General features: G+C 36.4%; 3 protein-coding genes across 4 annotated transcripts; 1 reads left to right on the plus strand and 2 right to left on the minus strand.

The window, feature by feature from the left end:
* The first annotated feature begins 8,399 nt into the window (after positions 1–8,399).
* On the plus strand, positions 8,400–15,285 carry LOC113046071 (uncharacterized protein C1orf21 homolog). Of its 2 annotated transcripts, none has more exons than XM_026206911.1 (6): positions 8,400–8,518; positions 11,151–11,289; positions 11,535–11,620; positions 11,724–11,788; positions 11,878–11,938; positions 14,050–15,285. In XM_026206911.1, the coding sequence occupies exons 2-6, from the start codon at positions 11,199–11,201 to the stop codon at positions 14,086–14,088; spliced, it is 342 nt and encodes a 113-aa protein (XP_026062696.1). In that variant the 5' UTR covers positions 8,400–8,518; positions 11,151–11,198; the 3' UTR covers positions 14,089–15,285. The 2 variants fall into 2 exon arrangements, with proteins under 2 accessions (XP_026062696.1, XP_026062697.1); XM_026206912.1 differs by lacking the exon at positions 8,400–8,518 and adding an exon at positions 10,837–11,071.
* tsen15 (TSEN15 tRNA splicing endonuclease subunit) lies at positions 15,283–17,248 on the minus strand. The gene is made up of 4 exons (XM_026206910.1): positions 16,654–17,248; positions 16,488–16,569; positions 16,256–16,391; positions 15,283–15,739 (listed from the first exon to the last, which is right to left on the minus strand). The coding sequence occupies exons 1-4, from the start codon at positions 16,705–16,707 to the stop codon at positions 15,571–15,573; spliced, it is 441 nt and encodes a 146-aa protein (XP_026062695.1). The 5' UTR covers positions 16,708–17,248; the 3' UTR covers positions 15,283–15,570.
* A 586-nt stretch (positions 17,249–17,834) lies between these two features.
* On the minus strand, positions 17,835–22,941 carry acbd5b (acyl-CoA binding domain containing 5b). Its single transcript, XM_026207301.1, has 12 exons — positions 22,845–22,941; positions 22,609–22,729; positions 22,399–22,471; positions 22,181–22,313; positions 21,982–22,092; positions 21,747–21,881; positions 21,464–21,522; positions 20,186–20,360; positions 18,758–18,972; positions 18,435–18,485; positions 18,220–18,326; positions 17,835–18,092 (listed from the first exon to the last, which is right to left on the minus strand). The coding sequence occupies exons 1-12, from the start codon at positions 22,930–22,932 to the stop codon at positions 18,083–18,085; spliced, it is 1,278 nt and encodes a 425-aa protein (XP_026063086.1). The 5' UTR covers positions 22,933–22,941; the 3' UTR covers positions 17,835–18,082.
* Between the last annotated feature and the right edge of the window lie 337 nt (positions 22,942–23,278).

Consider the following 23,278-nt stretch of genomic DNA (forward strand, 5'->3'; position numbering starts at 1 on the left):
ACATCCAAACACACTAAAGATTTTCCTAAATACACCCACATTATAAATCTTGTCAGGAATATTTAAAACAAGAATCATTCATTAGATGACATTAGAACACTCGGTTAAAGGATTACAGTGTAGTCCCCAAAAACAAATTCACTGTGTTTTTAAATATTTATCTTATCTTTGTCATGAACCATCAAACAACAAGGTTTTAGCCATTTATCATCAAAACATTTCTGAAGATTTAAAATAGAATAGAATTCTACATGACCACTTTATGTTAAATATTTTAACAAGTCAGAATGAAAGGTTTGGTGTTATATTTGAACAGAAATATAGATACTACGCTGAATAACATTTTTGACCTTTCTACACATAATAAAAACTTTTGTAGATTAATTTGATGTGGTCACCAAAATTGGATGTCTCATCTTTGACGGGGTCAAAATTATACACACACACACACACACACACAGGTCATATAATTAGAATATCATCAAAAAGTGTATTTATTTAACTTATTCCATTCAAAAAGTGAAACTTTCATATTATATTCATTCATTACACAGAGACTGATATATTTCAAATGTTCATTTCTTTTTCTGTTTATTTTGATGATTATAACTGACAATTAAGTAAAATCCCAAATTCGGTATCTCAGAAAATTATAATATTACTTCAGACCCATCCAAGAAAGGATTTTTAGAAATCTTGGTCAACTGAAAAGTATGAACATGAAAAGTTTGAGCATGTACAGCACTCAATACTTAGTTGGGGCTCCTTTTGCCTGAATTACTGCAGCAATGCGGCGTGACATGGAGTCGATCAGTCTGTGGCACTGCTCAGGTGTTATGAGAGCCCAGGTTACTCTGATAGTGGCCTTCAGCTCTTCTGCATTCTTGGGTCTGACATATCGCATCTTCCTCTTCACAATACCCCATAGATTTTCTATGGGGTCAAGGTCAGGTGAGTTTGCTGGCCAGTTAAGAACAGGGATACCATGGTCCTTAAACCAGGTACTGGTAGCTTTGGCACTGTGTGCAGGTGCCAAGTCCTGTTGGAAAATTAAATCTGCATCTCCATAAAGTTGGTCAGCAGCAGGAAGCATGAAGTGCTCTAAAACTTCCTGGTACATGGCTGTGTTGACCTTGGACCTAAGAAAACACAGTGGACCAACACCAGCAGATGACATGGCACCCCAAACCATCACTGACTGTGGAAACTTTACACTGGACCTCAAGCAACGTGGATTCTGTGCCTCTCCTCTCTTCTTCAAGACTCTGGGACCCTGATTTCCAAAGGAAATGCAAAATTTACTTGCATCAGAGAACATAACTTTGGACCACTCAGCAACAGTCCAATACTTTTTGAAGCGAGATGCTTCTGATGCTGTCTGTTGTTCAAGAGAGGCTTGACACAAGGAATACGAAGCTGAAACCCATGTCTTGCATACGTCTGTGTGTAGTGGTTCTTGAAGCACTGTCTCCAGCTGCACTCCACTCTTTGTGAATCTCCCCCACATTTTTGAATGAGTTTTGTTTCACAATCCTCTCCAGGGTCTTGTTATCCCTGTTGCTTGTACACTTTTTTTCTACCACATCTTTTCCTTCCCTTCACCTCTCTATTAATGTGCTTGGAGACAGAGCTCCGTGAACAGCCAGCCTCTTTTGCAATGACCTTTTGTGTCTTGCCCTCCTTGTGCAAGGTGTCAATGGTCATCTTTTGGACAACTGTCAAGTCTTCATATCAGTCTGTGTGTAATGATGAATTAATATAATATACAAGTTTCACTTTTTGAATGGAATTAGTGAAATAAAATCAACTTTTTGATGATATTCTAATTATATGACCAGCACGTATAGGTGTGTGTGCGTGTGTGTGTGTGTCTGGGGCAAAACCATATGAGACTTTAAAAATGAAGATTCCTAAAGAAACCTGAAGTATGCAGAAAATATTTGCACTCAGTATGCAAGCAACTGTTTCTATGGAGGAAAACAAGCTACATTTCTAGTTTCACCATTATTTGTTCTTCAAACATGCCCCTTTAAATACAGCAATATCAGCTGTATGCAAAGTGACCCACTCTTATTTTGTTTCAACCATGAAAATGGGTAAAATGCAACAATTTGGACATGGTACTGCATTGAAATCCCCATATCTACTAACGGACTGAACCACATAGGGACTTGAAAAGGAATGATGTTTGTCAACTAGAATCTAAAATCACGTCAATATCTTGAAAAAAAAGACGACATAAAGTGGAACTTAGTCATTTTCCAAAACCGCTTCGAACCAACCGGTGTAACAAAGATGGTATCAGTCACTCGATATGTACATTTAATGATGTTTCAAAGGTTTAATATTTATGAATTAGATAAACGTATCAACAGAGAACACATGCTTCTGATTGGCTCTGATATTTGATTGATTCTGTCAAAGCAGTCGCGTGTTGTTAAAATACGGCGTTATGTTTTCAAAGCTAGCATGCTCTTGCCCTCCCTAACTTGAAGCACAATAAGATGTGAAAGAGAACTGAACTTGCAATCGCATAATGACTGAAAGAGGCTCAGCTTCTTTCACAGCTACTTTTCACAGCTTTAGTGTTTACTATCACAGTTTTCATAAAATCGATACTTTCAGTGAGATCTATCCTGACCCAACATCCTGTTTGACAAGGAAGTGATTACATAATATACAGAAATGTTCAAACATCAGTATGGTTCATTCTTATCTTACAGTTCAATGAAACAACAATGGGTCTGGTAGGTAACGAGTTATTTATATAAAGAAAGAAAGAAAGAAAGAAAGAAAGCAGTGCTTAACTGCAGCTACACCACTGGAACCTGAAAGTGCAGTTTGAGAACCTGCTTTTTATTGTGAGAAGTTTCATCTCTGTCTGCTGTTAATCTGAGGCACATAACAACCTTCTTTTTGTTTAACCTGGAGTAATGTACATTAGAATGTACAAATGGTGAATTAACTTTCTGTCCTGTCAACAAAAGTGATGGAGGGTGTTAGCTGTAAATCAATCTTTCCCCTGATTAACCTGGACTTAACATTTTTCAAACATGGCACAAGCTTTAATAATCAGTTGCATTAAAAATATAAAGATGTTCCTTCCTATTATTTTGATACGGCAAGCTTTACATGGTTTAAACATTTATGAGAAAAATTATCTATGGTAAAACACAATAATATTAACGTGTTTTTAGGAATATGATACTGTACTTTCTGCACAGGAATGTTGGTGGTTATAGACATTTGATTAAAGTGGGTCTCTAAATCTGATGAGCTGCCTATCAGCATACAGCAATTTAGGGCACGTTTGAACGTCCGAATGCTGTCATGTTTGGTTCAGCTCATGTGGTGGCATCTGCAAGTATTCAGACACGTAAAGAGCGTGTAAAGAAGTGAAGTTTGTGCTGTACCTGGGGTCAGAAGTGCAGCTCAAGTTTGTATCGCTGAGTGAGCGTCGAGTCCATCAGCAGATCTCAGCTCTGACTCGTGCATCTCATCCACACTGTCAGCGCGAGCCAAACTGTGTTTGACACTCGTGTTTCTGTCGTGTCAGTTTTACCAAAACTAGTTTAAATGAAGGTTGCAATTTGCTTACAGTGGCATCTGCCGTTATGGGTGCGTAGTGCATGAAAGGGTGTGTATTTTTTCTGGATTTATTTTTCATCCCATAATAAATAGACACCCTTTCATGCAATATACACCTATAACTTAATGAAATAAATCTGGCTTATTTGCTAAACTTTCTGTCCAAAAAGTTTTGTATTCGTTTAAAAATGTATTGCAGATTAATTCAGTAATTTATTTTAACTGAACCTTAATTGGAATAAGAAATCTAAAAATCTATAAATTATGGTTTTTTTTTTTTTTTATTTTTTTTTTTTTTGTATAAATAACATGGACATTGTATTCATCATTAAGATTTTAGGTTACAATATATGTAAAAAATTAGTTGCACTATACTGTCAGTATATTTAACCAAATGCCTTTATCTTTGTTTATGATGTAATTGTGTGGTATGTATTAAAAATATTGCTGTCAAATGATTTTATCGCAAACAAAGTAAAAGTTTTTGTTTGCATAATATATGTGTTTTCTGTGTACGTGGTTAAAGTTTTAAGAAAATATCATATTGAGAAGAGGGAAGATTACACCAAGTAAGGAACTGTATTTAACTTAACAGCCATAACATAGTATATTTGTTTTAAGAGAATATATCTTTCTTACATAAACATGTCAATTTTTTAGAGGAAGTGAGTGATGAGCCAAAACAAAGCCATGACTTATGAAACAAATACATTTATGATCTCTCTATAGATACAACAAACTTAGTCGAAATATCAGAGAATTGGCACAGACTATTCAAGACTTGGACGAAAAGGATGGTTGGGAACCTCTGGATGATTTGTGTGCACTTGAGCCTGTTGAAAGATCGACTGTGTTTCACTTTGTTGAAGTTACAGTGTTGCTTTGATCCCGACCAAGTATCTGCATTCTGCAGGTAAGATGCTGCGACATTAATAGATAAACAACACAATGTGCTGAACTGGTCAAATCGAAGTTGAAAGCAACTTGTTTTATCTTTTGCCTGTTCCTCTTGTGTACTGTTTTTGTCTGATTGCTGTCATTTTCTGCAGAAGATGACTTCCCACAATCATGCTGAAGCTACATATGGCTCAGAACCTGAAGACTGCCATAACCTTCATCGAGCAGGAATGCATCTTTCATCATAAATCACACTGAAAAGAGTGGTTTAACCAAAAATGTAAATGTGTCCAAACATTTACTCACCCTTGGACCGTCCCAGATGTAGATGAGTTTGTTTTTCCATCAGAAAAGATGGATATTCATCATCCACTGCAGTGAATGGGTGCCGTCGGAATGAGAGTCTGAACAGCTGATATAAACATCACAATAATCCACACCACTCCAGTCCATCAGTTACCATCTAGTCCTCAAATTAACAATGGATTTATTTTTTTACAAGCATGCAGCTTTTGGTTTCACAGTATGTCTGTTGATGGACTAGTGAGGATAATTGTGATGTTTATATCAGCTGTTCAGACTCTCATTCTGACGGCACCCATTCACTGCAGAGGATCCATTGATGAATGCTACATTTCCTCAAAATCTGTTTTAATGTTCGGAAACTCATCTACATCTTGAATGACCAGAGGGTGAGTGCATTTTATTATTTTCTTGGCAAATTTAAATTATTTTTATATAATACTCTTTTATTTGAATCCGGGGCAACTGAAATGTTAAGTTATCGTGCAATACTCTTACAAGACTTTGTCACATGGTGGATTCATCCAAGATCAAACAACACATCATGAACTACAATGAGGAGGTATGTCAAAGTATATCATGAACATCATCCTGTAGAGTTTATACATGTACACAAGTTTGGGGTCCGTAAGATTATAATGCTTCTGAAAGAAATGTTTTAAAACAGTGGTCTCAAACTCAATTCCTGGAGGGCCACAGCTCTGCAGAGTTTAGCTCCAACCAGCTCCAAATCACACCTGCTTGGAAGTTTCTAGTAATCCTGAAGACCTTGATTAGCTGGATCAGATGCATTTGATTAGGGTTGGAGCAAAACTGTGCAGAGCTGTGGCCCTCCAGGAATTGAGTTTGAGACCAATGTTTTAAAAAGATAAAAAATAAGTGGTTTTCTTTTGAATATATTTTAATATTAGTATTTCTGTGATCAAAGCTGAATTTCCAGCGTCATTACTCCAGTCTTCAGAGTCACATGATCCTTCAGAAATCATTCTGATATGCTGCTCAAGAAACATTTATCATGAATGTTGTTGACCAGAAAGTTCAAAAGAAAATCATTTATTTGAAATAGAAGTCTTTTGTAACATTGTAAGTGTTTTTACTGTCACTTCTGATCAATTTTAATCTGGCCTTGTTGAATAATAAAAAAAAAGTACTGACTACTTCAAGTTTCAAACAGTCGTGCACACAAATCTTTTATTAATTAAATGATTTCAGGAAATTTTTCCTATTTAATTAATACAAACCTCCCTGTATAAACTAATAGCTTTATAGGACAGTTTATTTTTAAAAGGCACTAAAATGTGAATGTGCTACTATTGTGTAGTTGCCATTAATAACTTTAAACAATTACAAGTTTGTGCCCTTAAAAAAGCCCTTTTACATTTTGAATCCATCTCATAAATTCAAAATACATTTGATATGTTGTCCCAACAAAGATGCATCAATGCTCCACCACCAGCTACAGATGTGATTTCATGTAAACCCTCTCTTATTAACATCCTGAGCACAGACAAGGCATCGAGTGCATCTTTAACACCGACCACGGATATACATGTCCTAAAAAAAGTTATACGACAACAGCTTCATGAACTCGACAAAACTCCATGGATGGCTAGATTATGTGTCTCAAACAGACACAATCTCACAGCCAGAACAGACTCGTCCCAAAGAACGGACTCATTTTGTGAACGAGACCCTGAGAGTTTCTGCTTGAATTTGTCACACATTCACAGCCACCAGACGCGCACGTAAACAATGAGAGTGATGAGAATCACAGAGCTGGCAGCTACCTCAGTAAAAGTGGAGCGAGTGTTCAGGTACTATCGGCTGCAGATCCATGATGTGAATCTCCCGTTCCACCACATCCCAAAGCTACTCTACTGGACTGAGATCTGGTGACTGTGGAAGCCATTTGAGTAAAGTGTCATGCTCAAGAAACCAGTCTGAGATGATTCGAGCTTTGTGACATGGTGCATTATCCTGCTGAAAGTAGCAATCAGAAGATGGGTACACTGCAGTCATAAAGGGATGTGGTCAGCAATAATGCTCAGGTCTGTGGTGTTTGAACAATACTAAATTGATACTAAGTGGCCCAAAGAGTGCCAAGAAAATATCCCCTACGCCATTACACCATTACACCACCAGCACCCTGAACCATTGAGACAAGGCAGGATGGATCCTTTATGTCCTTTACACCAAATTCTGACCCTGCCATCTGAATGTCGCAGCAGATTGCAAATTTTTTCCAATCGTCTATTGTCCAATTTTGGTGAGTCTGTGTGAACTGTAGCCTCTGTTTCTGGTTCTCAGCTTACAGGAGCAGCACCCGGTGTACTCATCTGTTTCAGGGTTCAACGTGTTTTGTGTTCAGAGATGGTATTCTGCATAGCTTGGTTGTAACAAGTGGTAATCTGAGGTTCTGTTGCTTTTTTATCATCTCTAACCAGTCGGTCCATTCTGCTCTGACCTCTGACATCAACAAGGCATTTTCGTCCACACAACTGCCCCTCAAAGGATATTTTCTCTTATTCGGACCATTCTCCGTAAACCCTGGAGATGGTTGTGTGTGAAAATCCCAGTAGATCAGCAGTTTTTGAAATACTCAGACCAGCCTGTCTGGCTCCAACAACCATTCCACATTCAAAGTCACCTAAATCTCCTCTATTCCCCGTTCTGATGCTCAGTTTGGACTTCAGCAACTCGTCTTCACCATATCTAGATGACTAAATGCATTGAGTTGCTACCATGTGATTGGCTGAATAGCAATTTGTGTTACCAATCAATTGAACAGGTGTACCTAACAAAGTGGCTGGTAAGTGTATATATATATATATATATATATATATATATATATATATATATATATATATATATACACACACACACACACACAATTGTATTTTTGATCAGATGGACAATCATAGTTATATAGTTATTACATTTCTTGACAATTTTTGACAAACAATAAAAGTCATTAGATGCAGTAATATAATGTCAATAAAAAATCAGAATCAGAATCAGAATGAGCTTTATTGCCAGGTATGTTCACACATACGAGGAATTTGTTTTCGTGACAGAAGCTCCACAGTGCAACATAATAACAGTGACAGAACAAAAAACACAAAATGGAATAATAATAAAAATTAAAAAAATACAAATAGGTAGATGAGGGACGAAAATATACAAATTGACAAATGTTACAATGAGCATTATGTATGTACAGGTATATTAAATGTTTAACAAACTAAAACACATGCATGATTCACAATGTTTGATGTATTCATGGGTGCATTAAAACAATAATACTGTAAAAGTAAAAAAAAAAAATGTAAGAAGTACGAATTATATTAATATAATGCTTGATTTAATTTCCCAAACAACAACAATGAGCTTTGGGTTATTAAATCAACTTCGGTTAATATAAAATCTAAAAGTAATTTATGAATTAACAAACAAATGTGCAATAATAAATAACTATTTTATAAAAGGATGGTCCCTCAAGATTCGTCACGCTGATATAATAAAAAAAATATATTTTTTGCAATCTGTAAATCTGTCATCAGTTGAGCTGCTCTGTGCTCGACTGCTTCTTTCTGTGCGCGCTGAACGTTTTGCTCATCTTTTCGGAGCATCGATTATTGATGTCTGTGGACTGATCTGTACTGAGCTGATCGCGCTTGAACGCTTTTCCTGATCACGAACAGCACGATTAAACTCTGCATCTGCACTGAAGGTAAGATCCGCCGCGTGAAGTGGTTTCTTATGCCCTTACCTCAATCCGTGTACATAACTTAATTAATTAGAGTGAAGCGTATCTTTGTGTTGCGACCATTGTTGTTGTCCTGTTCTGCGGATTATCACCAACAAATCACATCACATCCAGTTTGATTTAATGTGCATCAATAACAGTTTGAGCCCGCAAGCGCTCGCGATGATCTGCAACTGGAGCGCAGCTAGCTGTGTGTTTGTTTATTATTTGGTTATGAAATGTTTATTATCATGCACGTTCACTACTAGGCCACAGTGCTCGCTTTCTACAAGATGCAATGTTAGTTATGGAAGAAAACCAGTCGTGGGTGCTCCGTGATGACTGTTATTAATATTTTTTGTTAGTTTTTGTTTGGTGCACAGACTGTAATCTCCGCATCACAGCGCATCTTTCTGTGATAAGAACAGTTGTCACTTGTCTGTATGTGAGGAACGACTCCGAGAGCGATTAGTTCTGCCTCACTGGATTGGCTGCTGCTGCTCGTAGCTCTTTTGATGCCACACAAGGGCCCTTTATGCGAGGCTCCAGCTGGACGTGCTACATGTCTGCTCTGATTGGATGATTCTCATGCAGGAGAAATGACGTCTTCCTTTAATTACAACAGTCTGCTTTTATGGGACAGATTGGTTTAATACTGATGACCATGTTAAAATATACCTTTATATAAAATATATGACCCTGGAGCACAAAAGCAGTCAGAAGGAGCATATATATATATATATATTTAGAAAGTTGACCAAATTAAGTCCTTAGCATTACATATTACTAATTAAAAATTAAGTTTCTATATATTTACAGTAGGACATTTACTAAATATCTTCATGGAACATGTTCTTGTTTCTTGGCATAAAAGAAAAATCACAAATTTGAAAAAATGTTTTTTTTTTTTTTACTTTTAATGAGTCATTTTATTTTAAGGTAACAGTATATATCATGATATAGTCATTTTTGCTTTAAACAAGGCCTTTATGATATCAAAATTAGACAAGTAAATAGTCTGTGATTTAACAGGAATAAGAAACTAATTACAAGCCATGGGACAAACAAACTATAAATAAATAAAAAATTCTACATACGTTTTTTATAAAGTAATCAAATGTATAAAAACACTGTATATTTAATATAGTATATTAGTATATACTATATAATATACTTTTCTTTTTAGTTACAAATGTGATTTAGTCAAGAGCAGTGAGAGAGTTTCTCTTTTGTTGTTTGATCAACATGAATAACTGCTGACACTTTAAGAGATGCCCGGATCGAATATACTGTTAAATGTTCAGCTAAAGCCTGGGGAAACTAACATCTGTTTCGGTTAAAGCAGTTTTGGAGGGTGGAAATTATTGCCAGAAATTGTAATGTTTGAAGCGTTTTGACTGTGAATAATCTATATAGAATACAGGTGAAGTAGTAAGAGTAACAAACCATATGGTAACCATAACAAAAAATGCAAAAGTAAAAAGTAAGTAAAATTTGTATGTATCTCACTGCCAAACAACTTCACTTGAAGAACTGATTTAATATTACCCAAATATAATTTATTTATTAAAACTTTGTGTTTGGTTTCAGTTTTCAGCTAGAAAAAAAAGTTATGCAAGTTCGGAACAACATAAGAATGAGTTATCAAATATATATATATATATTTTTTTACATTTATTCATTTATTTTTTGATTTTGCAAAATTCAAAAACTATTTGCCAAACTTCCATTTCGACATTTTGATACAAATCTGACATAAATGGTATCATATAAACATGTTTCCTTACTCTCAAAATATGCTAAATGCAAAAATACATATATCAAGTTGACCCAGCCATTTACTTAAAAATGCTAACTTGTTGTTTCCAGGATTTAGGATTTGTTCCCGCTTCTCCCATTCATTATAATAGCAGTGGTCCATCCCTCACAAAGTCTCTGGTTAAGCTCATTTAAATTTGTTTTATACCATTAGACATGAGAGTACAGTGCCTTGGAAGCCTGCCCGAAGCAAGTGTTCTCAGAAGGAACGTTGATACACAGAAACAGTGTTTAGTTATTGACCGACTGCACAACAAGCAAGCTGCACAATCTAGGCCACTTCTGGTTGTCACACGTCCATAGTTAATATGGCCAAACTGTACCTGCAGTTACATGCAATGACATTATTAATGGTTTAGCGTGCAAAGCATCTATAGAATTAGTTTTATTTCCCCAAGTATCTTTTCAAAAGGTTTTGTTCCAAGTCATTTTCATAGTAATGGGTAACTCATATGACCCTGTGTTTACGTTATATATGTTTAATCTTAACAAGCCTGTTTATTTCTTATCAGTTTCTAATCTATTTCTAATGACTGATGTCCAGACGCATCAGCATCCGCTGCTCAGGCCAGTGTCCCGTTAACCCGAACTTCATATCAGCTGCTCCGCACAAGCAGGAAACATACACGTGACACACCCAGATATGAAACTAAAGTTCAGCGTTTATCAGTACAGATGCACTAAGCTCCGTGTTAGACTACATACACATGCAATAACACGGTAGCATGCAGATTGCTTGGTTTGAGTACTAAATGCTTGGGGTTTGCTGCAGAACTCATGGCTGTGTTTGTTGGGTCAGGTGCAGTAGAGAGTGCCATGCAGGAAGGAGAGGAGAGGAAGTGAGGCGATGGGCTGCACCTCAGCCAAGCAGTTGTCATCTGTACCCAGTGATGAAGAGGGCCGGGGTAAGGCCTACAGCAATGGAGATGCCTTCTCCGGTCAGTGTCCCAGCTGTGTGTCCACAGATATTCACTCTAGATAATGTGATATAGAGCCGGAGTCGGTGTTGAATTTCATTGAGGACTCCAATTTGGTACTGGACTTAGAATTGACTTGTTTACTCTCTTACTATGTTACTGGAGTTACTATACATGATGCAAGTTACTTTAAATAAATATATTTGTGAGTAACTCTGAATCCTGTGTCCTGGTGATTTCAAGTGTACTTGACTCTTTCTGTTTAGATGAGTACAGACTGAAAGGAGTTGAGAAGGTGAAGCTCAAGCATGGAGAAGAGGAGTGCACGAACACACAAAACCAAGAGAACTTGGTAAAGATTGTATTTTAGTATTTTGTATCTCCAAATAATCAGAAAGTCACAAATAATCATACTATCCTGTAAAACTAATTTTTTTTCTCTACATGTCTTGCAGGAAAATAGCACATTTTTGCACAATGGTAGGCAAAAAGATGCCACTGGGAATAGTAATAAGATAAGGTGAGTATGTGTTCGGTTTCTGCTCTAGTATTCAGTAATGGAGAGACGGTGACCAGTGAGATGTTCACCAAGCCTTCATTGTTCCTCAGTATCCACTCTTCAGAGAGCCAGCAGGAGTTCTTCAGGATGCTGGATGAGAAGATTGAAAAGGTGATTGAAGTAGCATCAATGTTACTATTGCTCAAAAGTTCCTGAAGCCCATGGTGTACTTTGGTATTACGCTAGGGCATGTGTATAGAGTGCATGTTATATAAATATTATCACAATCACAGTATGCATGTACTGTACACATGCAGCCTTTTCTAACCATGTGTAAACATGCAGACATTTCACACTTTACACATTGTTTGTCCTGTGCACACTAAATGGAGTATACGTAGAAAGGCTATGTGGTCAGCTGTTTGTTTGCACCAAGACTAAAGTATACGTCAGGTTTAAGCGTTTGCGTAAAAAAAACGAAGTATACATTAGGCTTAAAGGGTTAGTTTACCCAAAATTGAAAATTAGCCTAGGTGTATATGACTTTCTTCATTAAAAATGATCCTTGCTCTTTCAAGCATTAGAATGGAAGTTGGTGGGTGTTGTTATTTGATTTTTTTCCAACAGTCCCAAAGTAGTCAAATAAAGCGCATCCATCCATAATAAAACATGCCTCACACAGCTCCAACCTATAGCGAACCGAATCGAGCTGTAAGAAAAATATTCATATTTAAAACCTATTAAACACTTTTCTCTCACTTCCAATAATTGTTATAGGTGGAAGGCGTTCCCGGGCTGGGTGATGTATGACGTAGCTGGTGATTAGTGATGAATGCAAAAGCATGAAGGACAGACAGCAAAACAAAATGCCGGTCACGAATTTAAGTCACAAACCGAGGATTTGTAAAGAAGAATTTAAGAGGATTTCGATTTAAGCCAGGAGGAGACAGGTTTTCCTTTGGTAAATTAAGGAAACTTTGCTTCCTTTGCTCAAACTTGCGAGACTAGCATATCTCCCCGGCGTGACGCATACATCCTACGTCATCCGCCCGGAGCGGCTTGCACGAATGACAGTTAGCGGAAGTGAGAGAAAATGGTTTATAATGTTTTAAATAACAATATTTGTCTTACAAAATTGCATTGATTCTTTATAAGAGGCCTTTCGGTGCGAGGAACGTTTTATTATGAATGGATGCGCTTTATTTTACTACTTTTGGACTGTTGAAAAAAGCACCCGCCTACTCCCATTCTAAAGCCGCCTTTCCACTGCACACGACATTCGGACACGATTGTCGCATTTCTCCCTCTAGCGACAGTCGCGCAGAACTTTCAAACTGGTCGTGCAGCAACCGTTACCTTGGCATATGATATGATATTCACCATGGTAAAATTAATAATTTTAATGAACATAGTTAATGTATGAATGCATCGTCACAAATCAGATGACCCCCAAAATAAAAAGAGTAGGTTTTATGGGGCTAATCAACGTAAATAATGGTTTAATAATTATTAAATAATTATTTCTGCCATAATTATTATAAACCACCATTTTACAGAAATAGTGTTTAAAGGATGTTATTGTTAACAAAATATTGGTAATTCTGACCTCGCACCGATAGTTTTGATTAGAATACATCACATCCGGTCAGGTGTTCGCATACGGTCTAGTCGCAGAAGTTCAAATATTTGAACCTATCGGAGGCTCAACTTGGAGCCGAAATTTCCGCATACGCATGTGATCGGAACTCCACGCAGCTCCCGCATTCCATTCCATTGGAAACGAATGACTTCCGGTCTTTCGCTTGTCGTTCGTCGGAGACAGTGGAAAGGCGGTTTAACGCTTGGAAGAGCAAGGATAATTTTTTTTATATGACTCAGATTAGATTCATCTGAAAGAAGAGTCATATACACGTTGGATGCCTTGAGGGTGATTAAAACATGGGCGAATTTTCTTTTTTGGATAAACTAACCCTAAAAGTGTTTGTGTAAAAAAAAAAAAAAAAACTAATTATACTTCAGAGTTAAGCATTTGTATAAAATCTGAAGTATACATTAATCACAAGGGTTTGCATAAAAACCCTAAGTGTACTTCAAGCTTAATCATTTGTGTAAAAACCGAAGTAAACTTTGGGCTTGGGTGTTTGAATCAATATAAAAGTACACTCCAGCTTAAGCATGAGTAATACACTTTAGAAAATGTGAAAATCTAGCATGTCTAGTTTAATTGCGTTTTTGTTTTGTTTTTGAGGTATCTTCCCTTAATATGACTTTTACATTTACAGGGACGGGACTACTGTTCGGACGAAGAGGATATGACATAGCACACTGAGACTTTTGACTCACGCCAACATTGAGTCAATCCTGTCCCAAAGTTCTTTACCCTTGCTTTCCATGCCCACTCACCCAACAAGTATGAATCTTCAAGAGTGGGTTCAAGTGACATTCAACCCAGTTATCTGCTCTGTTTACAATCTACACGCTCTCCCAAAAGTCTTACAGGTCAGTATTTGAGACTCTTCTGGACTAGTATTAAAACGGTATGGGGGCATGGAAAGGCCATGGTTAAGGAGACTGGGATTTGGCCCAAGATTTGAATGCGAAAGCCATTTTCAGACTGCTCCTCAATCCCTTGCCTTACACTACCCATAAGCCTTCTCCTACTCATAGACTACATACAGTGGAGAGAGCCATGCTGAGAATCCTGGACTTCATCCTCCCTTTAACATGGACACAACACACGCTGGACTAGCAGTGGAGATGATCTCTCCTGAGGAGGACATACCTACCGAGAGACTTGTGTGATTGTGTTCAGCTCGTCCTGTTGAGACACAGTAGGCGAGAGCGTATGGACAGAAACACAAGGCCATTTCTAGCATTCCAATAGTTTTTTTAACGAAGTATTTTTCACCCACAGTGTATCATGTATATGTCTTTTAGACCTTTTTCTTTGAGTTATGTTACAATGCTCAGGACAGCAGTGCTGTATGTATCATCACTAGATGTTTTAGTTTGATGAGGGCAGTGCAGTTCCTTCAGGGCCGGTCTTGAGGAAGTGTTGGACGGTGGAGATCGATCACAGCATCTTGCTGTGTTTAGAGACACCAGTTACAGCATCTTAAGGTCATGTAGTTTTCACATACTCATTTTACTCTATATAACAGGTGGATATCATGGGTTCGCTTGACATTTATAGTCACTATTCTAGAGTTGAAAACCAGTGCAAGTTTCAAAACCAGCCGTCAGAAAGTTTTACATAGATATGTTTTTATTACCAGGAAGTGCTTCTTCCTTTTACAGTATGACTAATTTGCCATAGCCTTAAGCACACAGTGTTTTCTTTTCTGAAATGAGATACAACAATAAGCCATTAATTTCTGTATTTTCACACTAAAGTGAACCGTATCCCTTATGTATGCTTAAGTTCTCTATATACACATTTGGGCCAAACAAAATTGCCAAAAATGCAAGTGTGATGCTGAGTGAAAAAATAAATAAATACACTACGACCAACTAACTAAGAAAAAGCATCTGGTTTATTGATGTTTTTTTTCTTCATAAAATGAAGTCAATGCAGTGGAATGTTGTTTTGTATTTTTTTACAGAAAAATGTAAAAGTCATTTAGATTTGGAATGAGGGGTGAACATATGAAACGTTTTGGGAGAACTGTTCCTTGGTTCACCCAATCGCTCATCTTCAGAGATAAAAATGAGTTCAGAAATGTATTCAAACTGTATGTGCTACCCAATCCTCACATCTGGAGATTTAGGAATCCTAGACTGTGCGTATCGTCTGGGTGTTCGTCTCACATCTGTAACCTCCGTTTGCGATGCTGTCGACGGCCTTGGTCCCGAATGTCCACCGGAGGGTCAGGGGTCAGGAAGCCGTCACACAGTCTCTGATACACCAGCGTGGAGTCCGAAGCCACTGCACACAAGAGCATCGGGGCACCTCTGTCCAATATACACCGCAACCTGTGAGAGACAGAGGAAATCACATTATCATACGTGTTGAAGCACAATCACATTAAGGCTCACAAGGCAGGTATGAGACCTTGTTTCCAAGTCATGTGTTCTTGCCAAATACCACCTTAACAACATCTTATGCTTGGTAACACTTCATGTAATATTTGTTGGTGGGTGATATGAGATATATGTGCAAAGCTAATGTATGAAAATTTGTTTTATGACCTTTTCAAATGTACATTAAAGCCACTAACCAAACCAAACAGCTGCAAATCACAACATTACAAACTTGTTTAATTAAAAAAAATAAGTATTTGAAAATGAGACAAAAAATTAAAGTGGAAGACGGTGTACTTAATTGAGAGAAGAGCTCCCCATTGGGAAACCTGTTTGGAAACAGTCCTTTCAATTCCATTGGTACTGCTAGGGGCCGCATAAATCAATCATAGAAGCTTTATCATATCCTGGCTCAAAAGCTGCATCTTAGTGATGACAGTATTGTAGTAAAATCTGCTTGTCTCCTACTCTCTGTGTTTGATGGATCTGTGTGAAGGCAGAGGATAGATCATATGAGCCGTTTCTCCATCCTTCTCTCGACCTTCAAGCAGAACCGCCTGTAACTCTGGGCAGGAAACTCCAACCACCTCTTTCCATTTACGCACTGCAAATGAAAAACACACACACACAAAAGGGTTATCAATCATTTTATAAACTTTGTGTTCAATTTCTAACAAAGTACTGCTGTATTTTTCCTCACCTTCCGTCAGATCCATGTACACCAGGAAGGCAGCATATACTTGAGCACTGTCACCAACATCTAAATGCATCAGGTCTTGATACTAAAGAGAAGACTGAATTAAATTACACTTGTGTGAATATGCAATGCATCAGTTTACATTAACAGGAGTGTTACTCGCTCTTACGACGGCGTGCTGTTGGATCCAGTTCGGAGGATCTGCTCGATGTACTTCGTCCATAATAATATTAAACTCTACTCCTTTTATTTCTTAAACCGCAAACTAAATAAATAATGCATGTCACAAAAAGAAAACAGTTTACAGATTCACCACGTGCACGTATATCTATCCGCTCTCGTAGACTACGAATCCTACTACTGCAAAGGCATGGCTCATGAATATTAAACAAGTTGGGGCTTAACGGTCCTCGATCGTCCAATCACGTGAGTAAGTTATTTGTGGAAGCAATATCCGAGACGTTCATTCGCCAGTTTACTGGCGTGTAGCGTCTACCAGCAAATCAGCGTCGTCTACTGCGCGAACGTCATATAACGTAATTAATATTCGTAAGCCTTCGCCATAGTAGTGTTCTTAACTGCACAAACTATTCGTCCTAAATGTTTTGTCCGTAAAAATGTTGCTCTGTAGTTACACAATTAATTTATAGTTCTTGTATGGACGCAGCAGCTCTCAGACCACCTTCCAAAGCCGTGTAATACTTATCTACACCGTGTACATGCTCATAAGTTTAGACACAACCATTGTTATTGTCCTCCCTTTACAGAAGTCCGTGTGGAAAACGCGACATTATCTCATTGCCTGTCTGTCTTTTCAGCAGTCAAAAACACAATTAACCATTCAAACAGTTTATTCATCTTACAAACAAATTACCCGCTTTACAATAACATTCTTATAAATAATGCACGTCTGCAGCTTAGGAAATGGACTTCTTACATTCTTGTCCTTTTAATGGTCCACTCATACTCAGCTATTCTCTTTGATACAGTGAATTTGTCTACACAGTGATTTGCAAAAGCCATAACAGAAAAAGCTGATACGTAAACTACCTGCACTCATAGTCAAATAAACAACCATTAATACACAAAAAACATCTGAAAATATTTTGAACACTACCGTTCAAAAGCCTTTTAAAATACAGTAATACTGTAAAATATTATTACAATTTAAAACTATTTTTTATTTTAATATATTGCAAAAAAATGTCATTTATTCCTGTGATGCTAAGCTGAATTTTCAGCATCATAACTCAAGTCACATGATCATCAGAAATCATTCTAATATGCTGATTTGCTGCTCAAGGAACATTTCTGATTATTATCAGTGTTGAAAATAGTTGTGCTGCTTCATATTTTTGTGTAAACCTTGATACATTTCATTCAAAAATACAATGTTTATTTGAAATGGAAATCTTTTGTAAATTATAAATGAATTTTATGTTTCATGGATCCTAAACTTCTGAACAGTAGTGTGTGTCCTTATGAAGGTCCCGAGGCTTAGTGTGGCTTCACAATATTCACTGTTGTGTTTATATCAGATACGACTCCAGACAACTTCAAAGTCTTCAGGATCTGCGTCTTCACTTCGAACTGAATCTTCACTTCACTCTTAACCATCGAGAATCACAGCACAGACAGTTTTAATCAACATTATTTGTTCACATTGAATATGAATAAAATGGGTACTTTTATCAACATATAGTTTATAGTTAACAGCGCATGAATTAAATCTTACCTCCTCCTCTGTAAGTAAAACTGCACCAGCCAGTGCACAGCAAAGGGCCAGATAACTGTCAGTGCTACAGTGATAGGGGACGAGTTTAAAGGCCACCAGAGCAACCTCTAAAAACCAGGATAAATACAGAATACCATTAATAATTTTATTATTATAAAGTGGCATTTCAGACAATGATGTTGCAAGTATATAAAGTTAACAAACCATAAACAGACCTTTTTTGGTGACTTTGACAAGTGCCGAGTTTTGAGAGGAAGGATTTCAGCCTAAAATAAAACAAAAACAGTAAATCAGCATCTTAGACTGATTTCTGAAGATCATGTGGCACTGAAGACTGGAGCAATGATGCTGATAATTCAGCTGCACATCACAGGAATCAATTACATTTTACAATGCATTACAATATAAAACAGTTTTTTAATTGCAATAATATTGCACATTGATCTTAGTTTATTTGGATCCAAGTAAATGCAGCCTTGGTGAACAGTCTAGGCTTGAGGTGTACATGTATTGAGCCATATTTTGGTGCTGGTCTTACTTGTGATGCTTTGAGGAGCTCCAGTGTGGTCAGTCTGTGCAGCACATCCTGCATATCGTCCTGTAACTGGGACAACATCACAGCGATCTGTGGGTCAAACGCACGCTTGTCCGCTCTCTCTTCAGTCTCACAGCACTGAGCACTTCCTTGGCAACTGCCCTCTGATAAGTTATCATGTTCATCTGGTACTAGCTCAGTTCCTGTCAACTGACAACCTGAGAATATATGAAATATAAATCATCCATCTATGCAATAAATGGTTTCCAGATAAAAACAAGAGTGTATCTCCAGAAGAGAATCTCTGCTGCTGACATTGTTACGTAATTAAACACAGTATATAATGAAACAACAACATTTTAAATACTTTAGCCCTACAGAGCCTACTTTATCAAACTTACATTTACATTAATTCATTCAGCAGACGTTTTTATCCAAAGTGACTTACAAATGAGGACAGTGGAAGCAATCCAAAACAACAAAAAGAGCAATGATATATAAGTGCTATAACAAGTCTCAGTTAGCTTAACACAGTACACGTAGCAAGGGCTTTTAAATAATATAATAAAGAAAAAGAAAGCAGAATAGAGCAAGCTAGTGTTAGAGTTTATATATATATATATATATATATATATATATATATATATATATATATATATATATATATATATATATATATATATATATATATATATATATATATATATAATAAATGAAAAGAAAATAGAATACAAAAAGATTAGAAAGATAGATTAGAAACTTTATACACAAATATATTTGGCCTCCAAATTACAAATCTGATCAACAGAATAACTTTTCTATTGTTATTAATATTTTAAGACAACCACTTAGTAGACTGAAGTAACTTGATTATCTATACACCATTATTTAGAAGGAAAAAAAATTATCTGATTTACATCAGAAGCTATCAGAATTCAATCTTTCATTTTGAGCATATAAATACCAGCAACTGCACCAAAATTAATATTTTTGAACAGTTTGACCCCTCTGAATAAAATTACTTTTTTTCCCTGCTCAAGTATGAGCTCCACTGATCTATCATTAGATCAGACTATATGATTCATAAAATCCAGATGTATTTAAATATGATATATTTGATAGATCATATTTGACACATCTGAATTCTATTAATTTTTATGTTTCAATAATTAAAAAAATTATAATAATAAATAAATCTGACTTATTTAATTGACCTTACATGCTAACAGTGATGAAAGATAATATAGAAAACAATAAATGCAATAGCAATAGTCTTGCCTTATTAGGAAATGATTCCTAGCAGAAGTATAATAGTATTCACTCTCATTGTACATTTACAAATATTGGTAGAAAATTGGCTTGTTGATCACATTATTGCTTGTTGATGTCACAGTGCTCAGGGACTTATTCAAACACTAACTCGAGCCCAACCTCTTCCACCTCGTTCTGACACTCTGTCAGTTCGGACCGGTCCCAGTGTCGGTGGATGGGGGACGAGGGGCTTTCCATCCGGACTCCCACACTGAGGCTCTCCGCTTCCCCCTTGTTGCATGTGGGCCCCCGCCACACTCACATCTGCCAAATGGACCCGGAGAACTCCCAAACCCTAGGGAACGCACCGCATACTCCCATTTATATCGCTGTGACATGACAGACAAATACAGTTCTTCTTTAGTTCTCGCTCTCTCTCCAAAAATTTCACTACTCTCTATTGATGGACTGCAGTTGATGTCACTTAATGTAGTTAAAAAATAAAATGTTTTTGCCAAGCATTTCGAGTCATACTTTGTTTTTTGCCAGGAATCACTTAACACTTCTGGTGATGCATGATGCATTGGGGTGACCTCATAATAACACGATGGATTCTATGGACTCAACCCAGATTATAATTTGCATTAGTGATTGTGAAGGGTTTGTGTGAATTTGAAGACTTCAACACTAAGGTCAACATGACATCAAACAGTTAATCAGCTTATTGAAAGAACTAAATGAGAATTATTTTATAGAGTGAATTTCACGAATCTCACACATTTCCAGGTCACACTGAACCTCAAAATAAAAAGAAAAGGTAATTAAATTAAAAAGGTAGAAAAGGCAAAAAAAAAAAAGGATATTTTTAGAACCTGTTCTTCTTGTAATTCCAAATATTCATAAACACTAGATATTTATATGAAAAATGTATTTATATATTTTCACAAAAATATTTTTTCTTTAAAACTATTTTTATCAATTCCATTTATCAAAAAAAAAAAAAGATTCATTTTACACAAGTGTTGATTATAACAAGAAATGTTTAAGAAATCCTCATATTAGAATGATTTCTGAAGGATCACGTGACACTGAAGACTGGAGGAATGATGCTGGAAATAAATAGGAATAAATAACATTTTAAAATATATTAAAATGAAAATAGTTATTTTAAATTGTAGTAATATTGTAAACTATTACTGCAAAATAAATTCAGCCTTGGTGAGCAAAAGAGACTTTCTTTCAAAAACATAAAAAAATTTCTGACTCGAGCCATAAAATTACTGCAATACAATATTTTTTTTTTAAATCATTATAGAATTTCTATATTACAGAGAATTATGATTGTTTTACACTTGGATTTGTTTTGATTCTGCAAAATGTATGTTTTTATTTTTTTTATTTTAAAGATTCTTGCGCCTGTGAAAGACTTGAAAACATCACTGGAGAGTGAGACTGTACCTTCTCTTGTGATGCTGGATTTCCCATTGAGTCACTGTACATCTCATCGTCTGAGTCATCTGCGTGATATTTGGTGAGAATGATGCCGTCAAATCATCTTTTTCAAACACAGATTTACTTTATGTGCCAATGTAGTTTCATGAAATTATTACTACATCTTTTTTAATCAGAATACAAAACAAAACTTAGCCCCCAAGTCTTGTATTCTCCAGCACAACTGCTAGTTGTGAGAAACTGTATAAACCTTGGGGCTAGAAATTGAGTTAAAGACCAGAAACTGTACCATAAACCAGTTCCTCCTCTTCCTCCTCTGTGTTCAGTGAACTATGAGCATCATCGGTTGAGGAGGACATGCTGTTCTCCTCTCTTTCATTAAACACTGATAAACCTCCTCTCCCTGCTGCAAATGTGCTTGAATCTGCAGAACAGAAAAGAGCGGAGAAGTCCTCAAATACAGCGGTATGAATCATTTCAGATAGCCAAGTTCACAAAATAAAGACTCCGAGTTGTTGCTGTACCTGTCCTCCTCTCCTCCATGTCATCTTGCTCATTTTCCCCATTAATTTCATTTTCCCCCTCTTCAGCTTTCTTAGCATCATCATCATCAGTGTTTTGAGCATTAGTGTTTCCTTTTTTAAAATTCATTAAAATATAAAATATTGATTAAACAGGCAGATATTGTAAGGATACATCTTTAAATGCTTCTAAATAAAGTACCTGTGGATAAGGGTGCTGCTTTACTGACTGCATCTTCGTCATCATCATCATCTTCAACCACTATCTCATAAAATGGGTCAAGAGCGTCCATTAATTCTGCCATCCTGTCTGTGAGCGGGATGGTTTCAATTATCTATGATAAAACATTTGATTGTTTGTGGATTAAACTATTTTCTGTATGATAGAGCTTTATCTCTGCAATCTATACAACTACCAACCAGCTGTATTTCCTGAACATATTCCTTCATGGCTTGTTCCTTCGACATGTTTCCCAAGTTTTTCCATGCCTCCCTGCAAAGAACACACATGTGTTTGGGTTTAATATTCATATTTATATTTACAAAAAGTTAACATTTCAATTGAATAGATACACCATATTTAAAATGGGCTTCTAGATTTTGATGTTTTTTTATGTGATTGATATTTACCATTTAGCTTTACCAATCGGATCCCAAGAGTTGGGTTTGGGGGTGTTACAGGGTCCTGCTGTAGCTTGTTTGTAGTAACTGTAGAACATAACCAGCATATCATCAGACAGAACATAGGAGCCTGTGTGAAATGAGGAAAGAATGATTAAAAGAGGATATGTTATTGTTATTTAAAAGGAAAACCATGCAGTTCAATAATTGACATTGACTTTTAATACTTAATATAGAGGTATTACCATCTTCAGGTAAACTTCGGATCACTTTAACAGCCGCTTCAAACCTCCTCTGAATGGATTTGGGCTCTTCCATTGCCCTTCGGGTCATGAACAGGTTACATCCTGATTGACAGATTGTCAGAAAATGCAATAAACATTTAACCCGCAGACGTAGACCAATATGCATATAATGTAAATAAGGTATTATTTTAAACGTAGACTTAATACTTTTTTAATATGTTAATTATATAGTTCACACTTTCGGTTAATTAGTAATATCAGGTTAATTAATTAACCTTTAAAAAATAAAAATGAACCTTTCGCCAAACTAAGAAATTACTCTATAAACGCTTTAAAAATATATCCGAAATTTTAGGACAAAAAGCAAAACCGCATATAAAATATTACCACTCGGCTCCCCGTGTTCCGTCTGAAAAAAAAATATTCTGTGCGTC

The sequence above is a fragment of the Carassius auratus genome, chromosome 27 (assembly GCF_003368295.1).
Source record: "Carassius auratus strain Wakin chromosome 27, ASM336829v1, whole genome shotgun sequence".
Classification (NCBI taxonomy): Eukaryota; Metazoa; Chordata; class Actinopteri; order Cypriniformes; family Cyprinidae; genus Carassius; species Carassius auratus.

Coding starts and splice junctions, on each gene's coding strand:
- LOC113046071 (XM_026206911.1), top strand. CDS start 11,199: ATGGGCTGCACCTCAGCCAAGCAGTTGTCATCTGTACCCAGTGATGAA. Junction 11,290..11,534: donor CAATGGAGATGCCTTCTCCG/GTCAGTGTCCCA, acceptor CTTTCTGTTTAG/ATGAGTACAGACTGAAAGGA. Junction 11,939..14,049: donor TGGATGAGAAGATTGAAAAG/GTGATTGAAGTA, acceptor TTACATTTACAG/GGACGGGACTACTGTTCGGA.
- acbd5b (XM_026207301.1), bottom strand. CDS start 22,932: ATGACCCGAAGGGCAATGGAAGAGCCCAAATCCATTCAGAGGAGGTTT. Junction 22,093..22,180: donor AGCAGCACCCTTATCCACAG/GTACTTTATTTA, acceptor ATTTTAAAAAAG/GAAACACTAATGCTCAAAAC. Junction 18,973..20,185: donor GTCAGAACGAGGTGGAAGAG/GTTGGGCTCGAG, acceptor ATATATTCTCAG/GTTGTCAGTTGACAGGAACT.
- tsen15 (XM_026206910.1), bottom strand. CDS start 16,707: ATGGACGAAGTACATCGAGCAGATCCTCCGAACTGGATCCAACAGCAC. Junction 16,392..16,487: donor GTACATGGATCTGACGGAAG/GTGAGGAAAAAT, acceptor TTTCATTTGCAG/TGCGTAAATGGAAAGAGGTG. Junction 15,740..16,255: donor AGATCCATCAAACACAGAGA/GTAGGAGACAAG, acceptor TGTCTCTCACAG/GTTGCGGTGTATATTGGACA.